Source organism: Cyprinus carpio, chromosome B15 (genome assembly GCF_018340385.1).
Source record: "Cyprinus carpio isolate SPL01 chromosome B15, ASM1834038v1, whole genome shotgun sequence".
Classification (NCBI taxonomy): Eukaryota; Metazoa; Chordata; class Actinopteri; order Cypriniformes; family Cyprinidae; genus Cyprinus; species Cyprinus carpio.
In genome coordinates this window covers 25,739,464-25,756,963 of record NC_056611.1, presented here as the reverse complement: position 1 = coordinate 25,756,963, position 17,500 = coordinate 25,739,464, and the positions used below count along the sequence as shown (strand labels likewise).

At 34.7% G+C, this 17,500-nt stretch overlaps 1 protein-coding gene across 1 annotated transcript in view; it reads right to left on the bottom strand.

Annotated features, from left to right (window-relative positions):
- The window catches only part of LOC109086080 (cGMP-dependent 3',5'-cyclic phosphodiesterase), a 150,364-nt gene that overhangs the window by 45,859 nt on the left and 87,005 nt on the right, over window positions 1–17,500 (bottom strand). The window contains 2 exon segments of the mRNA XM_042740014.1: window positions 1,483–1,571; window positions 4,394–4,483. Coding sequence (XP_042595948.1) covers window positions 1,483–1,571; window positions 4,394–4,483 — 179 coding nt within the window.

Genomic DNA, 17,500 nt, shown 5'->3' with positions numbered 1-17,500 from the left:
AAATATGAGAAGAGCTCAGAGTTAAACTGTCAGAACAAATTCATCTTGATAATGTCAAATAACTTTGATAAAAAGCTATGTAATTAAAAATATGGTCTCAATTTTTATCAGTTTTACTGGTAGTCCACTGTATGAAGAATTTTTAGGATATAATATGTCACAGTTTACTTTCTTTTGCTATCCTCACTTACATAAATTAACTATAGTGTCCTGCACCCACTAGTAGATAAAAAAAATAAGTTATATCTGCTGAAATAAAACTGTCAATCACTGCAAGCGGCCAATTAATAAAAGAGGGGGAGGAGTGGGCGGGGCTCACTTCAGAGGGAGGCGGGTGCTGTGGATTTGATTGACAGCTTGACATCAGAGCCATTAGCGGAATGAAAATGTGAGGTCAGGATGAAAGATAATGATACGCTGGTTTTTAGACACGCCGTTAAAGTGAACACAAAGTAAACACACTTACACTGAAGGAACGGCTTCGATTCTTGTCGATCCTGAACGTTTTTATGATAGAAACCCACAATCGTGTGATATACTGAGAGATACAGGAGCAGAGGTCGGATGTGATCAACGTGTGCCGTTGTGCAGAGAGAAGAGAGAAAAGGAAAGCGCTCGATTCTGACATTTCTCACAGCACAGGAATCAGTCGGTTCATCAGGGTCGAGAGCGAAACCGATGACAGCGACAGAGACGGACACAAAACGACATCCACAGCATCAACAGTGCATCTGATATAAAACATCTACTAACTCACGCAGAAAACCACAACTACTGTACACTCTTGAAAATAAAGGTGCTTCAAAATGCCATGGAAGAACCCTTTTTGTCTAAATGGTGTTTAGAACGAACCTTTAACATCTGAAGAACTTTTCCGTTTTACAAAAGGTGTTTTTGTGGCAAAAGAAGCTTCTTCAGATTATAAAAAGGTAAGAAAGAGGTGGTTCTTTGACTGAATGGTTCCTTGAGGAACCAAAAATTGTTCTTCTGTGGCATCACTGTGAAGAACCTTTTAAACACCTTTATTTTTAAGAGTTTTGCAATAGGATACAACCGTTTGAAGGCAAAAAAAAAGAGCATGGCTTCAACAACACCGTTGTCTATTTGCACATATAGCATGACAAATAATTAACTGCACTTGAAGCTTTCGTAAAATTAAAAATTAAACACCCAAAACTGTATAATTAATGACACACGTCATTACTTCCCCAAGCAACGCCATCTGACGTCCCCTCTAGAATTTCACGTATAAACATACAGTTCGTCTTCGTTATGATGCCACTATCTATGCACTATAATGTAAAGCAGGAACATGAAAGGAATATTCTAAAAGCAGCTCATGTAAACACCTTAATCATAATATTGTCTTATTCAGAATTAGATTACTGATGGTTACGTAAACATAGTATTCCTTCAAAAACACAGTGCTTTTATTATTATGACATCCGCCCACAGTTGATTAGCATAAGCCCCGCCCCTTACCTGAGCTTGCCCTCTGGCGGCACCTCATGGGGCGGATCCTCACATCGCAGCCGAGACTCCGCCTCCAACAGGTACACGAACACACACTCCTGCAAAACACCAGCGAAAACTTAATGTGTGGCAAAGCCAATTATACGACAATCAAAATCGTCTATTTTTAATTAAACTATTATTAATCAATCATTTTCAGGAAGTAAATACTGACACTGCAAAAACAAAGCTTGTCTGTTTTTCTTGTTTCTAGTCAAAATATCTACAAAATTCTTAAATTAAGATGCATTTCTTACATAAGCAAATTGACGTGAGATACTGAGTCTTGTTTCCAGGAGGAAAAACTAAATTAAGTGCATTTTGATTAAAACAAGTAAAATTATCTGTCAGTGGGGTAAGTAAAATATTCTTAAAACAAGAGTATTTTAATTACCCCACTGACAGATCATTTTACTTACTTTAAGCAAAATGCACTTAATTTAGTTTTTCACTGGAGGAAGTGTTATTATGGATTATAGACTCTATGTATTTGAGTTAAAAACATCTTAATGCTGGATGTGTTTCATCTTCTGTCTTCTTCAGATGTTCACTGATGGACTGGAGTGCTGTGGATTACTTGTGGATTATTGTGATGTTTTTATCAGCTGTTTGAACTCTCATTCTGACGGCACCCATTCACTGCAGAGCAAGTGATGCAATGCTACATTTCTCCAAATCTGATGAAGAAACAAACTCATCCTGATCTCAGATGACCTGAGGGGGAGCACATTTTCATCAGCTATGCTGAATTATTGCTTTAATATGCCACGCTTGAATGTGTCAATCAGATTTGCTGCAGTGGAGAAAATCAACAAAGAACTGAAATGTAAATCTATTTTATATTTTAAACAATTTTCCTCTTGAAACTGTTTGGGAGAAAGCTTGTTTGCATGATATATAAACTCGGAGCAGTCGTTTGCCAGAAAGCTATTTTTGCAAAAGGATCACAAATGGGCAGAAATAAATGGAGATAATTCAGAACATGTGACGACCGCGGGTAAACAGAAAGAGCCGCTAAAGCTATTAACGTGCTCCGACGCTCGTGCCACATTATACTGATGCATCTTAATTTATTGATGAATATTAAAGCCCATTAACTACATGAAAATATGCTTAAATTAAACATGAAATATTTCATAAATACAGCAATAAATATGAAATAGAACTGGAAGTGTGTGAGATGCTGTTAGCTCCTGTTCCTGTAGGCATCCTTGATTGTGTTGGAAAAATAATCAATAAAAGAAACAGCACTCAGATATGACTGCATCAGTGTGTGTGTGTGTGTGTGTGTGTGTGTGTGTTCAGCACTCAAAAAACTCCTGAGACTCCAGCAAATGTAACATCAATAAACCCTCCAGGAAAATCTATTTTCTCTCTGAAAAGACACTCAGAATGCTGATGAAGTCTGGAGCAGCCAATTCTCCGGGTGCATCCGAATGAGATTTGACCCACCGTACACCGTACATCTGAATGTGATCAGACGGCAATGAATGATTTCTCCACTGTGAAATCAAACCATCATGTGCTTCCCGTGGGTTCGTATTCCAGCGCATAGATGCACAAACTCTATCTGTTATTGAACACAGAGGGAAAACCTCGCCTGGAAAGCGTTTCATTGACCTGGAGGGAGACGCTGCTCACGTCTGAGGGGTTTTGTGGATGAGCAAAGGGTGTGTTGAACACAGAAAACATGCTTTTTGAAAACTGCAAACACTGTATTACATCTTTGAGAAAAACTAGATATCAAATCAATCAGCAGAAAAAATCTGAGGAGACTCCGTGTTTGTTTTGGAGACTGAAGGTCGAGTTCATCCTCCACAGCATCTTGTATTCCAATACTAATGTAATAAATATTTGACTAAAAAGCTGTGAAGAGTTTGTATATTGAGTTGTTTTCATGATGAATAGCAATAATAGCAGTAACATACTGTATAGAGAGTCATTCAGTCTTTTAATCTGAAATGTACATATTTTAAAATTGGACATACTGTGGAATTTTATTCCACGACAGAATAAAAAATAAATAATAGTAAAAAATAAAATAATTTGAGTTTGGACTTTTTCCTTGCAATCCTGAGTTGACATCTCTTTTATCAATTCTGTTTTTTTTCTGATTCAAAATAAACAATAAAATAAAATAAAAAAGGTAAATGCAACTTTTTAATCTAACAATTATGTATATATTTTTTTTAAGTTTAAAATGTCTGAATTACAAAAAAAATTTTTATGTTATTTTCTTTTATTTATTAATGTATATTTTTATCCAATAGCTGAAACAAGTTTTCATAACATAGCCTACCATTTAAAACTTTGGGGTAAATGAGATGTTATTTATTTAATTAATTAATTAATTAATTATTTTTGTGAATGAAATTAATACTTTTATTTATCCTAGATTCATTAAATTGATCAAAAGTGACAGTAAAGACATTTATAATGTTACAAAAGATTTCTATTTCAAATAAAAGCTGTTCTTTAGAACTTTTTGTTCATCTGTGAATCCTGAAAAATAAAATGTATCACAGTTTCCACAAAAATATTGTGCAGCACAACTGTGTTCAACATTGATAATAATCAGAAATGTTTCTTGAGCAGCAAATCATCATATATAGAATGATTTCTGAAGATCATGTGACACTGAAGACTGGAGTAATGATGCTGAAAATACAGCTGCGCATCACAGAAATAAATTACAGTTTAACAGAGATTCACACAGAAAACAGCTGTTTTAAATTGTAATAATATCTCACAATTTTTACTGTATTTCTGATCAAATAAATGCAGCTTTGCCTAAAACATCTAAAAAAATCGTATTGACCCCGAACTTTTGAAAGCTAGTGCAGTGTGTGTGTGTGTGTGTGTGTGTGTGTGTGTTTCATACCACGTTTGGCAGGACAACTCTGAGCACATCTTTGAAGGTCGTCTGAAGGCTGCTGACATCAACAACGGAGGCCAACTGCAGCAATGCATCCTGGGAAAATAAAAACACAGACACTCAGATAAATAAACAAATAAATCATTTATATTGTCAGCGCACCATGCGAAGGGTCAAAGGTTAATGAATCCTCTGGAAATACAACTATGATGAGTTTAACCCTGAGCCACTGCAAATGTCACACCATTAAGGAAATGAATTTTATCGTCTCGTGTTTTCTGTCTTTGAAGTCTCTGGCACATGGATGATCACTCATCTCTCTTTGAAACTGTTTGACCTTTGACCTCCAGCACGCTGACCTCATATGCACGGATCATTAGCACGTCCCCTTAACCACATCTCGATGAGAGTGAGACACAGAGAAAGAAACGCTTTTAGCGAATAAGCATTAAACGCATCAGTGGATTCAATGCTGCAAACTAATGTACTAAAGTTAACCATGCTATGAAAATTATTAAAATCAAAATGAAAATGTTAAAAAATGGCTTTAAAAAACTCATACAAATGTCACTTGAATTGGGGTCTTTATGTTTAGTGTCAGGAAATTATAAAAGTAGACGTGCAAAGACAGATTAGGATGTTTATTTAGATTCAGATTAGAATCGTTAGCTGCTTTTGTATTAAAAGCTTTTAGAGTAGTTAATAACTCGTTTAAATTATAAGGAGATTTTTGCAGCAGGTTTATCATCGTTAACAAAAACTAAAACCATTAACAAACAACATTTTTGTAACCTGAAATAAAATAAATAACTAAAATAGTTAAACTAAGTATTAAAATAACTAAAATTGAATACAATACATATTAAATAGACATACTGAATAAGCCTAATGCTATGACTAAAAATAACTAAAATTAATAAATAAAAATAGAAACTATATAGACACCTAAAAATAAAAAGCATTTATGAAAACTTTAACTAAGGTAAAATGAAAACAGAAAATGTAAAAATAAAATTGAATTTAGAATAAAAACTATGATACTAACATCACACTGGCTTATAGTTAAACATCAGTTTTAAAGCAGATTCATGATGGATGGATGGCCTCTTTAAACTGATCTCTCCATCTCTGAACTGATGAAAGGAAAACTGCACTCAACCAATTAACCAGTCAGTATTCTGCGTGTGTGTGTGTGTGTGTTGGCTTTACTACAGCCGGTTTTTATAGATAATTACAAATAATTATCGCCAATTATGTTCACAACATTCCAAAAAAAGTAAATGGGTTTGAACTCAAAATCAAAAATCTCAATTAATTGGACAAAAATGTTCAGAAGGATGGGAAAAGAAGGAGAGAGATTTTCAGATGCAGGTGGTTCATTCTGCCACTCGTCCTCTTCCTCATCCTCCTCTTCCTCTCTCAAATGCTCCAAATCCCTCTCAACACACACACACACACACACACACACACACACTCGAGTGGAAAGGCGAGTTGAAGCAGAGACGGTTTCCTGCAGTTTCTCTCTCTTGTTGGATCATCATTGACGGAAGCAGCAGGGATCAATCCCGCAGCGCTGATCCCACTTTCAATTTTCTGAAGAGGGAATGGCACAGAGCTTTGTAAAACACACACACACACACACACACACACACAAGCCAGTTCACACTTGTGTTCATATGTCGCCTGCTATACAGATGACTGGTCAACTAGTTTTGTCTTTCTCATGAAGTTCACTGAATGTCTGGTTCATATATATATAATTATTATTATTATTATTATTATTATTGGACTCACAAATGATTAAAGGTTAAAGTTAAAACATCAACAACACAAAACAAAACCAAATAAAAAACACAAAAAAAACAAAAATAACTAACAAAATGACAAAAAAAAAAAACAAAAAACAAACAAAAAAAAACTATATATATTATGTGTATGTATTTCATTATTTTATTTATGCTTGTTTATTTGTTTGTTTGTTTATTTATATAGCACAGTTTAATACAACTCACGTTGCCCAAAGTGCTTTACAGTCACAAGCTAAACAAAAAAAATAACAAGAAAATGACAGAGATAGACATATCCACCTCACATAGACATCCATAAACATTAATCCATTTAAAAGTGCTCTCCATTTGAATTTAAAAGATGTTGTTTTAACACAGCTTTGAACATGTGTAAAGATTTGACAGATCTAATAGATTGAGGGTTTAAATTTAGATTACGTTTAATGGTCAATCAGTACTGTTACTGTTAACAGAAACCAAAATTATTAATAATAGTTTGCGTTTATGTAATATATATATATATATATATACTTAATGCAAACAGCTACTTGTCAGCAACTAAGAAATAGTAATTGATTTGAATCACTAAAATAAATAATCTGAAGTATAAAAATTATTAAAGCTGAAATAAAAATTACAATAATCAAAAAATAAAATCATAAAAAAATAAGAAAAAATGTAAAAACTTAATACTAAAATAAAAAAAAGCTAAATAGAATAAATAACTAAAAATCTAACTAAAATGAAAACTGAAAATACAAAATAAAAGCAAATTCAATATATGAATACATCCTATAATAATAGTATATATAAATATGACTTAAATGACACTGTGATCAATACTATACAGACAGAGGAGAGATTCACACACACTGATGTTGGATTAAAGGTGTAATTGAAGTTCACCTGTGCTGTGAGAATGTGTGTGTGTGTGTGTGTGTGTTTGGTACTCTGATCACGAGCATCCTTCAAACACCAACACACACTGATCAGTGATTACAGAAGTGATTAACACACACACACATACCGTACACAAAGAGAGAGAGAGAGAGAGAGAGAGAGAGAGAGAGAGACTGATTTACGTAGTTTACCTAAACGATGCATAAAATACCAACTGCCTCAAATCAAATGCTGAAATATTTGAATATATAGATGACGGTGAGCATTTGAGGTTTTTCTGCTGTGACTAATCGCCGCATTTTTAATCACCTTTTTTCTTCACAAATGAACTCTCGAAATGTTTCTCTGCTCTGCTCTCGTTCTCTCTCAGACAGACTCATTCATCCCAGCATAAGATCTTTCCTTCAGGGCATCATACGGGATGTCTGCCTCTGATATCCGTCCATCCGCTCGTTCTGTGTCACAAATGTCAAGAGCCTCCGAGAGACTTTTATCATCAAACCCCATCAGCCCCTGTGACATGTTAACATCCCTCTATCTTTACCTTTACCTCTTACTCTCTGACGGCAAACCAGGACACGCACACAGAGGACCAAGGGTTACATAATCAGAGACCTATGTGTGCTTGACCACTCTACACAAATCCACACATGCTTGACCAAAATGCTATCATACTAAACATGTGTTTTTGTGTTACTGTGATGGTAAAAATCCTCAGTACTCAAGAGGGTGTTAAAGTTTCCTTCAAATGTCTGTCATTAAACCAGTTATTATTAGTCAGTCAGATGATAGTTTGACTGATTTAAACTTACTAACGCAGCAAAATTTTCTTCAAACTGCTTCTCTGCTATGAAAGTTTTTGATCTGAAAGGGGAAATTAACCGCACATGAAGGCTGTTTATGCTTAAGCTGCTGTAGGGAGCCTTGCAGCAATGCTGAGAAGGCAACATGCATTTGCGTTGCATTATAAGTTTGCACGCTGACACATTAAGTAACGCAATGGGTCGTGAAATCAAGCCTGTGTAGCTGTAAGCACTTGTGTTCATGTACTTGAGAAAAGACGCCACAGGCAAAAACATAGTTCTTTTTCATGCATTTTGTTCTTTCTGGAAAGAAATCCAAATACAATCCAATACATCCAAAATTATTAATTATTTTATTACACTTTCTCTATTTGCGCCTTCAGATTTCAATTACAATACATTTCTTTAAAAGTTTTTTCTCCATTTCTGCAGCACTTACAAACACCAAAACTTAGAGTTGTATTCCTCTCTATATTCTGAAGGTATTTACAGAAGGGTTTGTTCATATATCATTCACATTGATCTATACAACATTTTATTCCTAAAAAATGGCGAAACTGCATATATTTAAAGGCTGTGAGTTTTTTTTCTCCACTTCAGCAGCACTGACATACACCAAAACTTAGCATTTTATTCCTCTGTATATTCTGAAGGTATTTATAGAAGGGTTTCTTCATATATCATTCACACTGATTTATATGACATTTTATTCCTAAAAAAAAAGACTTTTTTCATCTGTTGACAGTATTTTTTGATTCATGGAGTAATAAAAAGAGAATTCCAAAATCCCTACAGTAAAAACCTTTAACTCTAATATGTCAACAAAATCAAACAAGAATTTTAAACCTGGCTTTATCCAACCTTCAGATTTATTCTCTGATAATTTATGCAAATTAGTGTAAATTTAATTTGAAACTGATTTATTTACATAATGTAATCATACCATAATATTTCCATAAACTTGTAATACAAAAAAAAAAAAGTTTACAGTTCTTAATGTAATCAATTAGCTGGAGAAGTACGGTGATATCTGTAAGTTTTTCCCCCCGTTGTGTTTTGCCTTGAGTGTGTTTCCTAAAGGTGAAGAATGTTTACTAAAGGTATATGTGTGTTTGTATTTCAGTATTCTCTCAAATAAAATCCCTCTAATCTTTTTAATCCAGTGTCTGACACTCTAAATAACGTTCCTTTCTTCTAGATGCGGGATAAATCTCTCTGCCGCAGACGCCCGGCAGCAGAGCATGATGGGAGTTTAAGACGACACTGATCTCAGTGTGCGGTCTAAAAGCTTTATTACCCACAAGTCCTCTGGGTCCGAGGTCAAGTTGTCTTATTTTAGCTTTTCAAATTAAGCAAACGCATAAAATCAGGGGCATATTGAGACCTTTAACATAAAAACACCACAGCTCCACAAAAACCGCCGCCTAAAAAAAAAACAAGAAATAAACAAAAAACCAAAAAGAATGAAATCCAACACTTTACTAGAAATATGCAAATACAATGCATTTTTAAAGTACTGAAATGCCTTATAATACACTTTATACATAGTGGTATATTCATATGAATAACCAATATATTCTAATACTTCATATATTATTCATAGTTTCAACTAAAAACCAAATTTTAAATGCTTTGTCATAAATAAAAATAGTAGATAGTCCTGGATGCTATATGCTTAATCCTATAAACAGTAAATTAATCATTTTATAATGTAATTTAAAAAGAAAAAAGAAAAAGGAATAAAAAATGCTCAAACTGTTACTACATCTGTTTGAAATGTCATGCATGCATAATGAGAATTATTAATTTATAAAGCTGAATTCCAATTTCCACATATGTGATAAAGTGTATGTACATTAAATTAGCATATATATTACACTCATGCATCAAACTGCGAATATTCTGCCTGAATAACAGAACATGTGATGAGTTACTGTTCAAACATTACAAATGAACTTTAAAACAGAAAGAGAATTTTCTAGAGAGAGACGAGACGCTTGTGTAGATTCTGATGAGCTGTGAAACGATTCAAGCTCGTCTGATTGGTCTGATCAATTTCAGCACATTAAACGTGCTGTGACTCACGGACGATAAATGATCACGAGCGGTAAATCAGATGAAGGTCACCGTCAGGATTTAATGTCATTCTCTGAGATCAGCAAGTTTGCTGGAAGGTTTTCACTTTATATTTCTGAAGCTCAGATCTCTCGTTCTGTCTGCTTTGCTGGTCTCATGTTCAGCTCTCAATTTCTCAGCGAGCACTTTGTCAACCAGACATTATTAAAACATGATTCACGCTTTAAATTTAATATGAGACTCATAAGATACTGAAAGCCTGAGGGTCCCATAAACACCCTCCTGTTTCTGCGTCTGTCATCAGGCTGAAAACAAACGTTATCATTCAATTCCAAATGAATTGTGTTTATCAGATTATACAATTATTATACATACATAGTCTACTTATCATATTTTAATTTCAAATGTTAAATAAACAGTATAAGATTAAACCTAACAATGCACAAACAAAATGTAACAATATATTATTATACTATATACATAAGCTAATTGTATAATCAAACATATAATATTAAATATTTTAAATAAATATTTATTATACTATTACATCTAAATATATATGTATACTTGCTCAGCAGCGGCAGCTCTTAAAATAATAGCAGCCAAAACAACCTAATAACCAGCTGTGTGATGTCTGTTCATCAAAGAACAAAAGAAAACAAGGAAATCAATGACTTCTGCAGCTTTAAGGATTAATCTATTTAATTTAGAATTTAGTGTTTGATAACTTTATTCAATTTCTGTATATTTCCTACTTGCTGAAGCGCACAGCAAATATCCCATTTCTTATTATTGTTTTACAGTATATGAAGACTAAGTTCACTTTAAGTAAGTCATTTCACTTAAATTAAAATATGTTCTTTTTTAAAGTCTAATAAATGTTAAAATTGATAGCTCTCAATTATACTGTAATGTTGGATGGCTATAGTAAATGGCTATATATAAGGGGAAGAAAGAACAATTTCCTAGAAACATAAGTAGTATTGGTATCAGTGAGACTGGCCTTCAGTCATAAAAATATGCCATTAAACAAATATTAAAAAATACAGTCTTTATGTGGTTTCTACATTAACTTTAAGACTGAATGAGAAATTATTGCATTATAAAAGTATATTTAAAAACTTTAATGTTAGGTGGGATTAATCACAATTATTCTAGATTATTTTCAGGAAAAAAATGTGTGATTAATTACTTATATTTTTGTAATCAAATTGACAGCACCACTAATTATAAATCAAATGCATAAATAAATATTAAAAATTAAATGAATATACAAAAAAATGAAGGAGCAACAGTTTGAAGAGCATCTTACCAATCAAGTTAGTTACAATTAGTTAAACTACTGAAATATTTTGAAGTAGTTAGGGTTAAGGTTCTACTTTTATATTTACCATTTTCCTTTTAGCAACTTATATATTCTTATATATATATATACATATATATAAAAACAAATAAAAACTAAATGAAGATGAAAATGTTTCTTTAGCAACTAGCTGAAATAAAATAAAATATTAACCTTTTAGTATATGAAGTTAAACTAAATAAAAATTAGCAATGTATCATTGGTGACTAGCTGAAATAAAATCAGTTCAAGTTTTTTATACATTTGATTGATTTCATATTACGTTAATTTCAAGCAATAAACATGTTGCTTTATGGTTTAGTAATAGCTAACTATAATAACCCTTATAATGACACATCTGGTTTAATGGCATCTCAATCATCCCCTTGACACGGTAACTCAAACACCGTTTGGTCAGGCATTTTCATCTCCACTATATTCTAATTGTTCTGGTTTTAACAGCAAAATTTCAGCAAACTGTAAAAAAAAAAAAAAATAAAATAAAAAATTTGAATAAATCAGATCCGCAGGACTCAAGTGGCCATTTATCTGAAGCAGGTCAGAAAACAAAGCTGATCTCAGAAAAGCAGTAGCGCGGCGCTCAAAATTACGGGGCATGGGGTTGCCAGATTCCCTGCTGCGGAAAATCCCTCATAAGAGGCAGATTAACGGTGTTTGTGACAGGAGGAGAGAGTGAGGGGGAGTCCGGTCTGGAGAGAAGAGGAATAAAGGATGAAAAGGACGACGAGATGAAAGGGTTGAAGAGGGAATCATAAAGACACAGGCAAATAAAGCAATAAGAGGACGATTATGGCCGCTGAGATGATGAAAACCTGCAAAGCTGGTTAACATTTGTCTTACTCTTGATGGGTAACGCAGGAGTGTAAATAAGCTAAAGTGCACATATGAGGATAGACGTTCGTCTTTGTGTGTGTGTGTGTGTGTGTGTGTGTGTGTGTGTGTGTGTGTGTGTGTGTGTGTGTGTGTGTGTGTGTTTTTTGTGACATATCAGGACACAACTTTGTATAATGACATGGGTATGACACAGGTATTACAAGGAGAGGGTGACTTATGAAGACATAACCCATGTCCCCATTTTTCAAAATGCTTATAAACCATACAGTATTAGTTTTTTTGAGAAAGTAAAAATGCACAAAGTTTCCTGTAAGGGGTAGGGTTAGGTGTAGGGTTGGTGTAGGGCGATAGAATATACAGTTCATACAGTATAAAAACCATAACGCCTATTGTATGTCCCCACACACCACAAAAACAAACATTTTTCACACTGTTTGTGTGAGTGTGTGTGTGTTCAATACTGGAGGTCCATTATTAAGTCCAGCTGAGTTGATTAACCTTTCTAACTCATTTACATTACAGAAATGTCAAAGGAAAGACCAAACAAACACACACACAATCACATCACACTCATGCATGCACCTGTGACACACACACACACACACAGTCTCAGGAGTCTGTATTTTCCCTTTATCCTGTAAAATGACCGGATATAATGATGAGAAACAAGGAAATGTGCTTGTGTGTAATTGCTCAGAGAAAACATAAAGCGCTTTTCATCAGAATCATATTTCACATCTATAATCTGTAGCGTACAGCTGCTCCAATCATGTGCAACATTTCTCATAAAACACCTGACAACAGCATGTATTTTTATACCCTAACGAACAGAGTGAATGAGAGAGATAGACAGAGAGAGAGAGCGTGCTAATCACAGTTTTTTGTGCCTACACAACCCACACATACAGATGAGAATAACACACACACACAGCACAGCAAACAAGCCCCGTTTATATGTATGGTACATACTCAAATCTTGATTTTGCATGGCAAGAGTTTCAGTTCCAGACCCATGATGTGCACTGCTATAAAGTGTTAAAAAGCAAAGACATGTACAATATAGTAATATAAATGAGTAATATACATATGTGACCCAGGACCACAAAACCAGCCATAAGGGTCCATTTTTTACATAATCTGAAAGCTGAATTAATAATCTTTCCATTGATGTATGGTTAAGACAGGACAATATTTGGCTTGAAAATCTGGAATCTGAGGGTGCAAAAAAATCTAACTACTGAGAAAATCATCTTTAAAGTTGTCCAAATGAAGTCACTAGCAATGCATATTACTAATCAAAAATTAAGTTTTGAAATATTTATTTAATTTCCTAATGATTTTTGGCAAAAAAGAAAAATGGATAATTTTGCCCGATACAGTGTATTGTTGGCTATTGCTACAAATATACCCATGCTACTCATGACTGGTTTTGTGCTCCAAGGTCACATATAAATGTGATTTTATACATCAGCTTCACTAACTGTATTGCTTTCTTCTGTTCTAGCAGTGTAGTTTGACTCGTGATGGAATTTGGTGGTTGTTCGCTGCAGCTGGTCGATGTTCAGAGGTTCTGGTTGTTATTCCAACAGCGCTGCCTCCCCAGTCGCCATAGAAACACTGGAGACACATGCACTGTAGAATACAGCCAGACCAAACTACAGACGCACTACTGACACCAATCAGGCACATTCCAAATACTGACACGTTCAATTACAGCCCGACTACCGACGCGGTAAAGTACACCTGGAAAAATGATGAGATTACACTACCGACAAACCACTGACATCAGTCACCTACAGCCCAACTACTGACACATTAAACAACAGCCTGACTACCAATAGAGATAAAGTATACCTTGACGCCTGATGAAAATTAAACTACAGCCAAACTAATGAAATTATTCACGTACAGCATGACTACTGGCATGTTAAACTACAGCTTGAATACTGATGCTGCTAAAGTTCACCTGGACTTATGATGGCATTATACTACAGTCAAAATACTGATGCCATTCACCATACAGCCTGACTACTGACACGTTGAACTACAGCCCATATGTCTGGACTTCTGATGACATTAAACTACAAACCACTGACATCAATCATTTACAGCCCAACTACTGACACATTGAACTACAGCCTGACTACTGAAAGCAATAAAGTACACCTTGACTTCTGATGACATTAAACTACAGTCGAACTACTGGATTTCTAATGACACTAAACTACAACCAAACTACTGACACTTTTAAAGTACACCTGGATTCTGATGACATTAAACTACAGACAAACTACTGGATTTCTAATGACACTAAACTACAACCAAACTAATGACACTTTTAAAGTACACCTGGATTCAGATGACATTAAACTACAACCAAACTACTGACACTTTTAAAGTACACCTGGATTCAGATGACATTAAACTACAGTCAAACTACTGACACTTTTAAAGTACACCTGGATTTCTAATGACATTAAACTACAACCAAACTACTGACACTTTTAAAGTACACCTGGATTCAGATGACATTAAACTACAGTCAAACTACTGACACTTTTAAAGTACACCTGGATTCTGATGACATTAAACTACAACCAAACTACTGAAACTTTTAAAGTACACATGGATTCAGATGACATTAAACTACAGTCAAACTACTGACACTTTTAAAGTACACCTGGATTCTGATGACATTAAACTACAGCCTGACTACTGACACATTTTAAAGTACACCTGGATTCTGATGACATAAACTACAGTCGGACTACTGACACATTTTAAATACACCTGGATTCTGATGACATTAAACTACAGTCAAACTACTGACACTTTTAAACTACACCTGGATTCTGATGACATTAAACTACAGTCAAACTACTGACACTTTTAAACTACACCTGGATTCTGATGACATTAAACTACAGACAAACTACTGGATTTCTAATGACACTAAACTACAACCAAACTACTGACACTTTTAAAGTACACCTGGATTCTGATGACATTAAACTACAGACAAACTACTGGATTTCTAATGACATTAAACTACAAGTACACCTGGATTCAGATGACATTAAACTACAACCAAACTACTGACACTTTTAAAGTACACCTGGATTCAGATGACATTAAACTACAGTCAAACTACTGACACTTTTAAAGTACACCTGGATTTCTAATGACATTAAACTACAGTCCAACTACTGACACTTTTAAAGTACACCTGGATTCTGATGACATTAAACTACAGTCGGACTACTGACACATTTTAAAGTACACCTGGATTCTGATGACATAAACTACAGACAGACTACTGACACATTTCAAATACACCTGGACTTCTGATGACATTAAACTACAGTCAAACTACTGACACTTTTAAACTACACCTGGATTCTGATGACATTAAACTACAGACAAACTACTGGATTTCTAATGACATTTAACTACAACCAAACTACTGACACTTTAAAAAGAACACCTGGATTCAGATGACAATAAACTACTGTCGAACTACTGACACATTTCAAATACACCTGAATTCTGATGACATTTCTCTACATCCAAAAGTACTGATATTATTGATGTACAGCCTGACTGACACTGTTAAATTACATCTGTATTTCTACTGACATCACACTAAAACCACTGCAATCTTATTTAAAAAAAAACTAAAATAAAGCCTACATTATAAATCGGACTTACATACATTGCACGTATACCATACATATGAATGTATTTAGAAAATATTATAAATATTATTCCTCTGCTTCTCTCTTTTCTGTCTCTCATGTTCTGATATCCTGCACTGTACTGCTGTAGAATAACGTGTCTCACTATAAAAGAGCTCCACTGAAGTACTGCACGAATCACCTTGACACACACACTGAAAGTTATTTTGTGTCAAGACAATGCCTGAATAACTGTACGGCACAGTACATACTTTAGTGTTTTTTGAAGGACAGATGAAGACTCTGAGAAACGGTAAACACACCAGAATCAATCAAGCGTATCAAGACAAACTAATATTACAATAAAGCCAGAGAGCTCATCAGAAAGTTAAGATGAAAAGCCAAGATTATGAAACACAGAGACATTTCTCCATCTGTCTCTCTGTGTCAAAAAAGCACACACAATCACACAGTTTTAAAATATCACGTTCACAGAAAGGTTAAAGACTGACATTTGCTTTAACGCAAATAATACAAATGCAAACATTACAGAATGAATGTTGGTGAATACTGTACGTGTGTGTGTGTGTGTGTGTGTGTGTGTGTGTGTGTGTGTGTGTGTGTGTGTGTGTGTGTGTGTGTGTGTGTGTGTGTGTGTGCGCGCGTCTGTTCCTTCACTTTAAGAAGAGAATAAGAGAAAGTGAGACATCCATCATCCGATTCTCCTTCCATTACACACACAAATACACCTGTCTCTCTTCATCTGTCAATCTGTGTCTGTCTGTCCCGCAGCAGCCCTCAGGTGTGTGTGTGTGTGTGTGTGTGTGTGTGTGTGTGTGACTGCGGGTTCATGCAGTGCATCACAGAAAGAAAAGCAAACTGCTGAAAGCCTCCGTAAGTTCTGGTGTGAAAATAGCGTGTTGAAGCAGGTATGTAATGTGTAGTTTCCATGGCGATGAAGGACATGACGCGAGCGCGGCGGGACCTTCGCCTCTCGTTAGAGAGCACAGAACAAACGCTAATTAATGAGAGGAGCAAGAAACGGACAGATCCTGACAGCAGAACAGACACAAACACCCAGAGAAACAATAAATAATTGGATCTTACAAAGTTTCTCTGAAATTGCTCTGAGAAATATGAAAGTGTGCGGTGATAAAGGTGTGGAAAGACAGAGAGACAGACAGAGAGAGAGAGAGAGAGAGAGAGAGAGAGAGAGAGAGTCACAGAGAAACAGAGAAAGGATATTTCAATTAAGTTTAACAGCGTATCTAAAGTGTTCTGGAATGATTAAACAAGATTCAACCTCTGATAAACTATACAGCACAAATGAAGAGAATGTGAACGAAAGACAGACAAAGAAATCAAAACACAGACAGACATCGAAGAAGTCTCTTCTGCTCACCAGTGCTGCATTTATTTGATCAAAAATACAGTAAAAATAATGTAAATACTAACAGCTGTTTTCTCAGTGAATGTGTTAAACTGTAATTTATTTCTGTGATGTGCAGCTGTATTTTCAGCATCATTACTCCAGTCTTCAGTGTCACATGATCTTCAGAAATCATTCTAATATGATGATTTACTGCTCAACAAACATTTCTGATTATTATCAATGTTGAACACAGTTGTGCTGCACAATATTTTTGTAGAAACTGTGATACATTTTATTTTCCAGG